Raw genomic sequence first — 13,286 nt, forward strand, 5'->3', positions numbered from 1 at the left:
GGCGAGCTTTTTTGTGTGTGTGAATTATAAAATTAGTATGCAATGAATAATATTTTGCACCCAAATAAGTGAGGGTATCACCCTGTGTAATTAAACCACAAATAAGCAATTTAGATCTAGCTAGCTAGCTAGCTTTCAGTGTCAAGTGTATTAGCAGCTCTATTAACTGGTCAATCATGGAAGAAGACTATCTATATGACAATGAAGGCTTGTCGTTCGACAATTTTTCAATTGTTGTTGATACAAAAGAGATATTCTTTCCCACAAAGACAGTACAATTTCAGACACTTCTCAAAGTTGTAGTCTCAGTCTCATGTCTGTTGAGCATCATTGGATCCACTGCAATCATTCTGAGCTATGCATTTTTCAAAGAGATGAGAACTCTTGCACGACATACTTTAGTTTGTCTCTCTATTGCAGACCTACTGCTGAATCTATCTGGTTTCCTGGGAATAGTAACAAAGGTATCTTCCTTGAAAGCAGACCAATTTGCACTTCACTCTCCGTTGGGGAATTGGTGCAGAACACAAGCTGCAGTACTGGTTTTCGGAACAGAGAGCTCTATAATGTGGACCGTCGGTGTTGCTGTGTACATGTTTGTTCTTGTGGTGGTTCAGCCAAAGACGCAAAGATGGGGGCTCAAACTAGTTGTGGTATTGCATTTTGTGTGCTGGGGAATCCCATTTGTCTTAACTCTATGGCTGCTATTGGATGGGTACTTATGGTTTGATTCTGCTGCCACTCCTGGCTTCTGTGCAATCATTGGACAAAGTACTCACGATAATGTCAGTGCTACGGATGAGCAGCCTAAACTCTACCCCATCATTGTTGGTTATGAGATATGGCTTTATATAACTTTCATTGTGTTGCCTGCTTTATATGTCACTCTCAGCTGCCATGTGCGTACAAAGGTAACTGTGTGTTTAACCTTGAATGTTGGGTGGAAAATTCATGAAATCAGCTATAGTTTATGTAATTATGGTGAGCATTAGGTTTATAGACATTGCTGTGTTCCCAGGCCTAATAGAACGAATGGTGAAAAATACGACGCGTTATTTTAATAACTTGGCCTGGGGACAAGGCTATTAGTACAAGTGCTTGACTGTTGATTAACAAGCTCTAGCTGAGCTGGTACTAGCCTCGTTCCCAGCCCGACTTTTCTCTAATTGAAATCCAGGTCGAAAAAAATTGGCCTGGGACCGAGGCTGAGCTGGTACTATAGATTAACGAGCTCAAGTAGACTTTCAATGGAACTTTCAATTTGGGTCTTAATAATAATTTATTGTGATTTGATTCATAATAATTATACACACACACACACACATGCGCACACAGAACCAACACTTATCATCTGTTTTGAAGGTCAAGGCTACAAAGCAGGACTTGAAATTGATATCTGTCCCTCTTGTGTTTTTGATACTACGAATATGGAGTGTGCTGGTGGATATTTGTGTCTATTACCTTCCCATTGTGTACAGCGTGGGCTTCCGAAAAAGCTATGCAAGTGCAGTTCTGATACTACTGGAGGTGATTGCATTACATTTAGTTTGAGCAGTTGCAAATTGCAAGCCAAATTGTACGCCTGCACAAGTCATGCAGTATAATTTTAATGTCCGACTCACTGTATAATATACTCACCCTTTCATTGCAGGGAATTGGAGACACTGCTCAAGGTGCTGTGAATGGAGTTATCTTTTGCCTCTTCAAACCAGCGATAAGAGCTAAAATCTATAAAATTCTAACAAGCATTTTCTGTCGCAATAGATCAATCTATGACGTTCCAGTTGAAGAAAGTATCCAATGTGATGGTGATGTTGATGTTGACAAAGATAAAGACTGTGCTATAGACAGTGAGCACAATCGACCGTTGCTATTTGTTGCTAGCAATTCCTATATAGATTACAAGGCTACAAATTAATAGTTGTTTTTGTTTGTGGTAATGTGATGATTGTGTTTTTGGTGAAATCTGGTGCATTTGACCTTTCAACCCATTGTATGCGCCGCAGCGCAAAACTGACAAGAACCATTGTTCCCATGCATGGAGGATCAAGCCATGCGGCCTGCGTCTTGATCTTACTCTTTGCAACTTTGCACGTTTGCACACAGGTTCTGCAGCGAGAGAGTAGCTAGCCATGGCCTCCAAGGTGTTTCAACTGATGCTGGTGCTAGGTGCCGTCGCAGTGATAAGCGTCTCGGGCCAAAGGAACATTGCACTGTCAGGGCCTGAATTCAGACGATTGAGGCTAGGTCAAAATCCTGAGCTTCTCCAATACGCTGCAATGACTCTGGAAACAGTAACAATAGTAATTGATGGCCCTGAAGTTCTTGCTGTTGTACAAGAGGATGTCAATGCCAATTTTTGGTGCCTGCCTTGGCTGCAGAGGTTCCCTGGAGGATCGATCAGATGGTTATTCCAGAGGAGAGATGTAGACACTGGTGAGTTACTCCAGTATGTTACTCTAGTATGTACATGTATGCAGATTGCAGATGATCACTCTGATGAAATTTTGCATGAAGTGTTGTACCCAGCACAGTACACATTGAGAACTGTTTATAATTTATCTTTCGTTTTCTAGGAGAGCCTGGTCCAGGAAGTACACTTGCAGAGGTATCTGCAAATGACCCCTTGGTGACAGTTGGTGGAGTCTTTAATGAATGGCTCAATGTAACAGGAACGATTCTCGTTTTAGGCGCTGCATCAACTTCCAATGGCTTGTATGTTTGTGAAGTTTGCCTTTTTCGTGGTACACAATTTGAAGAGTGTCACTTAGCTAATACTTCCCTGCAAGTTATTGGAGGTCCTCCTTTTCTGGACATTGCTCCTAACAACGGTGAGTTTAATTACAGTGAACGATCCCCTTCAAATGGCCGTTATTATTAATTGATGTTCCTATAATTATGCCTCATGACTGTGAGAATAAGTTCTTAATGTTATTTTGCAGATCCAAGTAGTGTAACAACTGTTATGGGAGAGATCACTGAAATCGAGTACTTAATAGGATCTGATTTTTGTATTGCACCTGACTACCGAGGAACTGTTACTATTCTCTGCGTCATAATCAATGCTGGTCAACCTAATCCTCTAAATATATCACGAGCCTTTCCTGTTCCATTCCGTTCATGGTCGCTTAATGAGGACTTGCTCTACTCAGAAATAAGTACCGGTACTCCAAACATCGTGGATAGTACGGAGTTTTTTTCGGCGTCAGTTGATCGTATGGTGTTGATGCCACAGTATTTCTTTCCAGAATCGGTACTTGGAACTCCGACTGTGGGTCGTCTGCAAGGAGCAATTCAACTTAACTTTGCCCTGTTTAATGCATCGTTTGCTCCTTTATTTGGCAGTCTTGAGGCAGCACAGGCGGCAGCTTACCGAGCTGTGGTTGGAGATTGGACTTGTGGCGCAAACAACACATTTGGATCAGATATGGCAACTTCAAACATCAGAATTTGTGGTACGTTCCAACTGTGTATTGAACGCATAATTATCTCTAAAAAAGCTGTCCCTTTGTTCAGATGTATTTTTGTCTTGTTACAGGTGAACCTCCAAATATTCAGCGCTGTTCGGATCTCACTTTCGGACAAAGCGGTCAGACTATCCCTGTAGGGTGTACCGTTTGCATTCCTGAAGGTGCTGTCATAACGCTGGACTGCTCTGGAACGAGTGCCTCTGATGTCTTTTACGAGTGGCGAAATAGTGATGGTTCTATTGTGTCCACCTCACCCCTGTTCTCTACAGGCGTTAACGACAACTTCACCTGTACTGCTACAAATTTGGACAATTCTCCAGAATTTGCAGTCTCAGTGATTGCCTGTGAGTGCGAGATTTTATTTAATGCTATTTTATAATTATTACCATCGCTTTCAAGTGAAACGTATCACTTGTTTGTTCACTACTCCACAGATAGTGATGCTGTCACTTTCACAATTCAAACTAGAGAATCGTTTTCCTCTGTGCCCCGAATGGACAATGGCTGCCCAAGGTATATTGTATTCTTCTTGATACATTAAGCCTTCAACTAATGCTTCTTTGATTCAGGTTGCGAAACCCAGAGCTACAAGAGAACACGTCTATCTGTGCTTTTGTTGGGGAGACACTGGATCTATCTTGTGTTACTGACGACAATGACATGGTTCCCTTAGAAATCACCGCTCCTAATGGTGTTATGGCCACTGGATCACTGAGTGTGTCGAATGTGAATACAGGTGATGCCGGATCTTACCAATGTCGACTGAGCAACACCGAAGGTCCTTGTGGGGCCGCAGTTCAGCGGAGAGAAGTGGAGATATTTGGTAAGTACGGTGCCATTGAAATGCTTAAATTGGACTTGTTTTTCTCTTCAGACCCAGCCACTATTGACAGGGAGGTACCTCTACCTATTGCCACATGTACCTACGGAGTTGGGAGACGGGATATGGTGGAGTTTCAGCCTGCTGGATCAACAGTCACTCTGTGTTGTCCCTACAATGGAATAGAGGAGCCTGAAAGAGCTTGGTACAGAATCACTGTCAATGACCTCGGATGTGCCTCTGAAGTACTTGTGCAGGATGTTGAATCGATAACTATGATTGAGTGAGAATTCTTGTGTTTACCCTATACACAATGTCACCTTGGTAAAGTGTTAACACACTTATTTGCTACTGCCTTAAGTTAGTAATGCAAACCTTGTTCCTATTAAAGAGCCAACATGGACCAAGTATTACCACAGAGATAAATATGAGCATATTAATATACTTGCTTGCAGAGACGATGAGGTTAATAATATCCTGAGGTTGACTGCCAGGGTGGATAGTGATGTCACGTATGTCTGTAGAGTTTCAAACAGAGCAGGCAGTGACGCAGACATTGTCAGCATCACAACAACAGGTGTGTTTGTACATGTGCACATCTACTTCCTACTCAAAATGCTTGCTATTCAGTGAACATTACTGCTAGTTCTGAATCCATTGTAAATATTGCTATCCCCACCAGCTGATAATGCACCTTTCTGGAGCGTTACTGGGTTCTCTGCTGTAAGTCCAACATAATATACATGTAACCCCCCCATTGTAACCATATTGCGATCCCATCCCTCAGTGTAGCCTAGAGTGTCAAGATGGAGTGAGGCGGCAGTCGGTGGTGTGCCGTAGCGGCACCAACAACATGATTCTGCCACAAAATATGTGTGATCTAACCGTTCGTCCTAATAGCGAGGAAACCTGTCCGGAGTTCGCTGGCGTAGTATGTCTGTTGGACCCTGTCTGGATTCATGGTGAATGGGCCGAGGTACAGAACCCAATGTGTAGTGTGTTACACCATGCATCCACGGGTGTGTGTCAGAGGAGGTTGGATACGAAGCCAACAAGTTAATAATGATGTAATATTAATTATCTACCTCTTTTCTAGCCAGCAGGTCACCTTCATTCTGGGAACAAGAGTATACTTAGTAGCTGAGCTATACATTCGCTCTACAGTATGGTAGCTCCTATTTTCTAAAGGTCATAGGTCAGTTTGACATGACAGAACACTGACCTTTGTGGTGAGGTCACACCTTTTAAAGACTGCACTATTTTTCTAAAGGGCAGTAGCTAAAAGTGCAACATGAATGGGCCAAGAATAAGGACACAACAAGCAGTAATAAATTTATAGAACTGATTGTTGCGTGATCATCAATTAGTGTAATGACCTTTTGACCCTGACAACAACCTCCTCTGGGTGTGTGTTACACATCTGTAGTGTAGATCACTTCAATGACGATTATATGTATCTCACCTAGCCCAAGGCCCAAGATCATACTAGATACATGTAATGATATACCTTTGTATCCTCCCACCTCAATACTACTAGTAGACAAAAATAATAATATTATTTGTCACTAACTTATCTTCCCTCTCCTCTGTTCTTCTGTTCTTTAGTGCTCGAAAAACTGTGATGGTTTTCGCGAAAGGGACGTGAAGTGCATAGTCCCAATGACAGGAGAAGAGAGACCAGCCTTCGAATGCAGTCAGCTGGCCAAACCAATTGACTTTGACACTCTTGGATGTCCAAAATGTGAGTACGTTCCCAGACCCCCCCGATTCCTGCTGGTATATAACACGCATCCAGTAGCATGAGGTTGCCCTCCATCAATATTGTGTGTGTGTGCATGCAAATTCATTCTATGAAGGGAGTTCACCACATAATTTTGTTTTCCAGGTTGCATTGAAGACAGGCATCCCATTTACTGCAAAATTGGTGGGGCAGCTGGATTTTGCTCACTGAGTGAGAGTTTCAGGAGTCTTTGTTGTTGGACATGTGGAGACATAACCATTGGAGGCCAGTGAATCATGATTCTCTAGCTGAGGAACACAATTAACACTCTCTTTCTGTCAGTCTTTGTATTAATTGGTGTATGCTCTACTTTGTAGTTGATATGCGTGAAGTTGTGTTTTGGCTTTCTTACGATCTCATTTTAGACCACAATGTTCACGGTCAATATATCATGTGCAAAAAAATGTGAGCTTAGTAGACAAACTTTTAATAGTACTGTATAAAACAGTGCAAACTAATGACAGAGTTATTGCATCAAATGCAAAAGAGTTCAGTTTCACTGTGTTGTTCATAGATGCAGAGAAGTTGATGAGCCTTGATCAGTGTAAGTGTCTTCATCAGTATAGTTCATAGGATTATAGTCAGGGTCGACCACCTCACTGTCGTCCAACAGGCTAGTTTGATCATTCTCGTCAGCTCTTTGAATAGTGACAACACTCCTGCTTGAGCGCTTACAAGGACAGACCAACTCCTTTCTCACTTTCTTTGTGAAGAAGACAAAGATAATAACATTTACAATACCTTGTCCTGAGTCTCCAATGCCCTGCGTGTGTGAGAATATAATGTAACGAATGAAAGTAACCATAGAAACACCAGTATCATGTGATGTCAACACAACTAGTGTACATAAATTAGTAGTCTCTCATAAATCGGCCACCCTTGGGATAGTGCAGCTTGGCCAGAATAGCGAGGTGGCCGCAATTCAGAAAATAGCCACAGCTAAAAATCAAATCTAATGACTAATTTTGCGGTTCTGTCTCGATGTAAAATCCAATTTCATTTGCCAAACCACACCCAAAACATCAATAAACGTATAAAATTACATAGTTTGGGGCAACCAGTATACGGAACACAGTGAGTGGCCGAATTTCAGGGCGAGTTTTGTGCAGTAAACATCTAGCTAGCAATCCGTCGTCCCAAACTCCCAAACCAAATGGTCGGTATATCGAGGTGACTGTACTTTAGAGAGCCAGAATAGCGAGAGTCTACTGTAGCCTCGATTCAATACCACTATAACAAGTAGACTCTCGTTAATACAGTCACCCTTTTAAAAAAATATTTGCTATTTAGCCCGGCTATTTTCTGCATTTCAGAAAATAGCCGCGGCTAAATAGCAGTCCTGCCTCTAATTTAGCGGTTCTGTGTTGGATCATTTCTATTTGGTTTTCTTACACCCAAAACGTCATATCCGGCCACAATAAAAGTAGTTTGCGACAGCTGACCAGTATACAGAATGGCGAGAGTCTACTGAACTTTAGGGCCATTGCAGAGGATGGTAATTATTACAGTCATGTAGACTGTGCCAACGTGCCCACACAAATGACATAATGCAGCAATGAATGCATTCCTGAGGGTCTAAAGAATATTTTGCAGGTGTAATTCAACCACTTTTACCCCTCTCACCTGCAGTAGAATGAGGGCAGTGGCGACAGCGGTTGGAATCCTATCAACTCCAATGTAGACGTGAAGCAAGTCTCCTAGGAACGACCAGAAGCGGAGACCAATGAACACAACCGGTATTAAAAGGAACTTGTAGTCAATGTTACGCAAGTTGAGTGCCTGCTGGTCAGAGCTCCGATAGACAGCTATTGTCTTCAACTGCATAAAATTAAATATACTAGTACAGTGTGTATAATGTGTATAATGTGTATAATGTGTATAATGTGTATAATGTGTAAGCAATACATTATGGGATAATGGCTATTGGGACTCGAGTGTTAAAATAAACATTGTTTTGTTTAGATTGCATATATACACTCAACTCCCAAAACTAGTGCTGCAACACTTACATTGCTTTAGTAAAAGGACTAACTCAGCTACTCACCTGCTTAACATGAACATGTATTGCCAGTGAGAGGAGAGGAATAACGATGAATGTTATGATAATCCAGATGTTGTAACCAAAAACGGAAGCAAACAAATCTCTTTCTTGCGTGGATGGATTCTTCAGTATGATAGAACACCACCCCTCAGATTCGTACGGTGAAAAACCCAAGCGACCAGTCAACAGCAACCAAATGGTGACAAACAGTGGGAGACAGTAACTTACGAAACAGGAAAACCGAAAAACATGTACGACCAACTTGTTGCCCACGTGGACTATCCTGAAATACAGGTACACAGAGAGATAATTTGAGCAGAATATTGAGCCGAGGGTGCAATACAAGGCCAGCGATGCTTGAAACATACAGAGGTCCCGCACAAGGAGAGACTGAGGACACCAAATATGCGAGGGAATATTCCCTTGAGGGAACGCAGGGAGAACGGAGAAAGGGGGAAAGGTGCAGTTTGAACGTAGTGTCTTTTTGTAATACTGATCGAAATATACCAAACATCCTGTAAGATTTGCCAGGCCAACACCGAGATCCATTATGGAGATGTGAACAAGTATTTGACGGCCTCGACTACGGAGCTGCTTGAAGCAAATGAAAGACAGTATGATGAGGACTGAGCCAAAGACAGATAGTAAACACACAAGAGCCACAACAACTCTTATCCATAATTTCTTGTGTAGGTAGGGGCCGAGCAGCTGGCTATTGTCCTCAACTGAGAGCAGCATTGTTGTGTCGATTTTCAACTGTACATGAAGATATGTCCTGTGAGGTGGGGGGGGGGGGGGGCGGGGGGACACACCTCTGATATGAAACAGAAACAGGAAGGAAAGCACAATATCCTCACAATAATCTACCACATAGGCTACATTATAAGTGCTCAGAAACATCACACAAGACAAAAATGGAATTGAAAGACAGCAACTTGACGGCGAATTGTTCTCCTGTGACTGTGTTCAGTCGTGAAGTTGTATTGGCTCAACAAATTACTATTAGCATTACCTGTATTCTGTCTCTCTTTGGAGCAGGGCTCATCATATTCTCGTATGTGGCATTTAAAGACTTGCGAACTGGAGCTAGACAGATCTTGGTGCAACTCTCCATTGCAGACATTATTGTAGCTGCCTCTCACATGTTCGGGGTGCTGAATAATCTCCCCAAATATGTTCATCTGTGTGATTCTGAACCTACAGAAGACGAAGGTCGCTCGGATCCTGCCTGTGAAATTCAAGCTGGTTTTACGATGTTTGGTGTAATAGCGACCTATCTATGGACAGTGGCAATGGCGGTGTATCTGCTGGTCATCATTGTCTTCGAGAGTAGAAATGTTGGAAAGAGACTTCGCATTGCTTTCTACCCTATCTGCTGGGGCATACCGCTGACCGTGGCCATTGTGTTTGGGTTTCAGAAGTTTCTCGGATTTGATGAGAGTTTGGATGTTGGTAAGCCCCTCTGAGTCTCCTGTAGCAGATGATTTTCTCTAGCCTGCATAAGATTGTGTATAATGTGCATGTAACTGAAAGTGAAATAATAAATCCACAATGTTACATTTCTCTCAGGTTGGTGCTACCTGACTTGGTTGAATGACTCCACCATGACCCCCCAGCACAGGCCTCTAGCACCGCAGCTGTTCGGATATGCCCTCTGGTCATACCTCACCTTCCTACTGTTACCATTGCTGTACTTGTGGATCAGATGCTTCATCCGAGTCAAGGTATAAGAAATGGTTGGTTGAAAGTGTAGGTTGTTAATTGTCTATTATATTGCCTTTTACTGTAGCTTGTAATTACATGAGCATACCTTGAATGACACCAAGGTACCATCATTATGTCACCACCCCCTCCCAGCTGACGAGAATGCACGGTAGGATGCCCAGTCCCACTCGCAAATCTCGTCTCTACGATGTGAAGCTGACGTTCATTCCTCTCCTCTTCTTACTGCTGAGGATGTCTGATCTGGGCCTTGCCATTCCTCACCAGTATCTCTCCTACGGGAGCAGGCTGCAGTTCAGGAAAACATGGTGGAATGCTGCCCTGGTGCTAATTGCTGTAAGTTCATTGATGGATTCTACGTACACAATGTGTGTGTGTGTGATGTGACTTGTACATACATTACATTGTAGTTTGCTAAAAATTAATATTTTTACGATACAATTAACCACTATAATGAGATTCATTTTCGAACTTAGGACACACACCTGCTGGCCAGTGGGTTATGGGAATTGCACTCTGTAACCTAGGGTGAATTTTACTCATTGTGCAAGATCTATAATTCCATGGGACTCGCTATACCGTGGGACTTTATAAGGCTACAACTTATGAGCTAGCTTGTCGAAGCCATTTCCCTACTTAGGTTACATAATTTGAGGTTCTGTTTGTGGATAGGTCATGTCCACCATTTGTCTTACACCTGCATTTTAAACAGTTAAAGCACTTCAATGTAGCCACCATTATTCTATGTTTTCGTGTCCAACTGACCACCTTCACTCTCACCACCACACACACTCTCACTTACAGGGCGTTTGTTCTTCGGCCCAAGGACTCGTGAATGCAATCCTGTTCTGTGCCTTCACCAGAGTGGTTCGTCATAAGCTCATACTGTGGGTGTGTTGTCGACTAGGGCAGGACAAGTCCACCAAGATCTACCCTCTGCAACCCACCCCACCGGCCTCAGGGGGTGTGCTCGAGGACAGTACTGACTCAGAAAGTGGCGAATCTCCGGACAATTCACCAAGAAAGCAACTGCTAGCTGGAAGTAGTGATAGCGTACAAAAGTATCATTCAATTAATCAAGGTATCTCTTATACCAATGAATAGAAATTGTTATCATGTTTGGCCCCTTTTTCTGATTAAATTACCTCAATACACAATTATCTCTTATATTCCCACGACTTGTGAAATTTTGTACTGGAATTTAAAATGTAAATGATTTCCTATTAACTTTTCCAATTACATCGGTGTACATTGGGAATTAAACAGTACAATACGTACATTTTAGACATTGGCAAATCGTACATTTGAGCACACAAATAGAGCACTAATTAACACACAAAATCTTCAAATTCAGAAGCTTTTTTTAAGTTATAGTTATTGATGCACTGCTGTGTGATGCCACAAATTGAACACTAGGTGCATAACTCGATGATTTGTTATCGTAAAAGTGCCTGTCATTGCTACACTGTGTGTTCTCGTCCACTGCTGATATTGGCTGTATATTGTGACGCCCACACACATTCACATAATACTGCTTGGAGAAGAGCTGCTGTCTCACTTGCTTAGTGAGCGCACAGAACAAGATAGCGTTGACCAATCCCTGTGCATTGTCTCCGATTCCCTACAAGGACAAGTGGTGCTTACAATAACCCATTGTTGATTATGGGTGTACATCTGTGCACAGCTACAGAGTATTATCTATCATTATTATGGAGCCTCTTGGAACTTACCGCTATGATAACCAGAGCAGCAATCCCGGGGCTGTTCAGGTAATATAACCAGGTTTCTTCATCTGTTGTATGATATACAATATTATCAAGTACAGTACTCCATATCCTGAGCAATAGAAATACTACTGGTACAAATAGCAACTTCAGATCCCCTCCTTGTGGTAGACTAGAAGAAGATATGTTTTCATAGTTGTTTCTCTGCCTCTGTACAATTTATACAGAAAAACATTCAATTTCTAGAATCTAATTAGTTTGGTGCATGGATGACCTACCTTGCAACGAATGTAAATAAAAGCAGTCAAATATAGCACTGGCAATGCAATGAAGACTATGCACACCCATATTTCGTAGCTCAGATACTCGGTAATAACATAGTCCACGTAGTCACTGTTAGATGAATCGACTTGTTGGGCAATGAAGCACCATCCTGTGATACAATACAAAAAACAGTAACAAGGAAGGTCATGTGAGTAAAGCAGTATGATGTGATAGATCGATGGTATACTTGTACCAACTACACGGTTAGGTAGTCTATGTACCTATATTAGCTCCAAGTGCAAATCCAAATAGACGCTTGGCAAGATTCGGAATAACCACAATAGCTGGTAATCCCCAGCAAATTATGTAAAAAATGGGAAAAAGCTTTTTCCAACTTCTTGGCTTCTTCCAGACCAATATCCCAACTAGATACACACCGATAGCTAGGGACAGTAGGAAAGAAGCAAGTGTTCCGAACATTGAAAATGCAGCTTGGGTAATGCACAGTGGGTCAGTGGTAGATGTGTTCCAAGTCTCATTGTTGTATTGATAAATGAATCGTTTAAAGTTTGCGAATAGCCCCACAAAATGTGATATAGCAACAATGATATCAGCAATGCTGAGGCTGACTAACAATTGACGTGCTGTTGTTCGTAGATTACGAAATGCAATGTATATAAATATGATGAGAGATGCCCCCAGTGTTGAGAGAATGCTAGTGATTCCAGCTGTCACTTGGACGGCCTTGATGAATCCAGGCTCAGTAATAAGAGTGCCGTTGTCTTGGTACATACTTTTCAATTATATAACCAGTCTGCAAATAATTATTATTGTATGGGTTCATGTACCAGTTCATGTAGTTTAGCTAGCTAGCTATATACATAGCTGCAACAAAGATTTTCTATTACCTTACTCTTGCCTAGCAGTGGTACAGCTTATATTCTCTTGTTAGTCTCTTGGGGGCTCAGCAAGGCAGCAGGATGGGTACCGAGTCTAGATAAAGGTTGTTGTATGCGCAATTCCCATACCAGCCCTGCCCCCCTTTCTCAATTGAAAGCGGCCTGGAATCGAGGCTAATCTGAGACCTGTTTGTTCGAAGTAATAGGTGGCAGGGCTGTGGTATTTATTAAACAACCACAGTCAATTATAGCAATGTATAGGATTTGCTTTGCGGTCTCTCTGAGACCCTAGTGGGTGCTTTTCAGTACTGTACCATCTATGGTCTCTCTGAGACCCTAGTGTCAGTACTGTATCATCTATGGTGCCGGTGCTGCACACATGGCTGGCTGAGTCGGCGGCAGCCGCTCTTCTGATTGGTCAATTTAGGGCACCAGGAAAGCTCTCATGATTTCTAGCCGTGTGCTAGCATGTTTTTCATGTTAGCGGTTGAAGTAATTCGGGTATTATGAGACGAGGGGGGGGGGGGTGAGACACCATTGTAATTTCATTCTAATTGGTTAGGTGT

At 42.3% G+C, this 13,286-nt stretch overlaps 5 protein-coding genes across 5 annotated transcripts; 3 read left to right on the plus strand and 2 right to left on the minus strand.

Annotated features, from left to right (window-relative positions):
• Positions 1 to 68: 68 nt before the first annotated feature.
• On the plus strand, positions 69 to 1,979 carry LOC135341384 (G-protein coupled receptor 157-like). Its single transcript, XM_064537915.1, has 3 exons — positions 69 to 911; positions 1,336 to 1,527; positions 1,652 to 1,979. The coding sequence occupies exons 1-3, from the start codon at positions 177 to 179 to the stop codon at positions 1,916 to 1,918; spliced, it is 1,194 nt and encodes a 397-aa protein (XP_064393985.1). The 5' UTR covers positions 69 to 176; the 3' UTR covers positions 1,919 to 1,979.
• Positions 1,980 to 2,034: 55 nt separating this feature from the next.
• On the plus strand, positions 2,035 to 6,424 carry LOC135341365 (ADAMTS-like protein 1). Its single transcript, XM_064537894.1, has 12 exons — positions 2,035 to 2,436; positions 2,577 to 2,831; positions 2,943 to 3,455; positions 3,539 to 3,814; positions 3,905 to 3,983; positions 4,040 to 4,293; positions 4,345 to 4,573; positions 4,746 to 4,867; positions 4,973 to 5,013; positions 5,078 to 5,266; positions 5,896 to 6,031; positions 6,176 to 6,424. Exons 1-12 carry the CDS (start codon positions 2,133 to 2,135, stop codon positions 6,301 to 6,303), a joined length of 2,526 nt encoding a protein of 841 aa, XP_064393964.1. The 5' UTR covers positions 2,035 to 2,132; the 3' UTR covers positions 6,304 to 6,424.
• A 9-nt stretch (positions 6,425 to 6,433) lies between these two features.
• Positions 6,434 to 8,908, minus strand: LOC135341377 (G-protein coupled receptor 157-like). Its single transcript, XM_064537908.1, has 3 exons — positions 8,115 to 8,908; positions 7,694 to 7,888; positions 6,434 to 6,833 (listed from the first exon to the last, which is right to left on the minus strand). Exons 1-3 carry the CDS (start codon positions 8,847 to 8,849, stop codon positions 6,579 to 6,581), a joined length of 1,185 nt encoding a protein of 394 aa, XP_064393978.1. The 5' UTR covers positions 8,850 to 8,908; the 3' UTR covers positions 6,434 to 6,578.
• Positions 8,909 to 8,952: 44 nt separating this feature from the next.
• On the plus strand, positions 8,953 to 11,072 carry LOC135341382 (G-protein coupled receptor 157-like). Its single transcript, XM_064537914.1, has 4 exons — positions 8,953 to 9,563; positions 9,681 to 9,835; positions 9,969 to 10,169; positions 10,638 to 11,072. The coding sequence occupies exons 1-4, from the start codon at positions 9,026 to 9,028 to the stop codon at positions 10,935 to 10,937; spliced, it is 1,194 nt and encodes a 397-aa protein (XP_064393984.1). The 5' UTR covers positions 8,953 to 9,025; the 3' UTR covers positions 10,938 to 11,072.
• On the minus strand, positions 11,050 to 12,879 carry LOC135341393 (G-protein coupled receptor 157-like). Its single transcript, XM_064537929.1, has 5 exons — positions 12,730 to 12,879; positions 12,103 to 12,635; positions 11,836 to 11,990; positions 11,564 to 11,767; positions 11,050 to 11,454 (listed from the first exon to the last, which is right to left on the minus strand). Exons 2-5 carry the CDS (start codon positions 12,611 to 12,613, stop codon positions 11,197 to 11,199), a joined length of 1,128 nt encoding a protein of 375 aa, XP_064393999.1. The 5' UTR covers positions 12,614 to 12,635; positions 12,730 to 12,879; the 3' UTR covers positions 11,050 to 11,196.
• Between the last annotated feature and the right edge of the window lie 407 nt (positions 12,880 to 13,286).

This window comes from Halichondria panicea, chromosome 9 (assembly GCF_963675165.1).
Source record: "Halichondria panicea chromosome 9, odHalPani1.1, whole genome shotgun sequence".
NCBI lineage: Eukaryota > Metazoa > Porifera > Demospongiae > Suberitida > Halichondriidae > Halichondria > Halichondria panicea.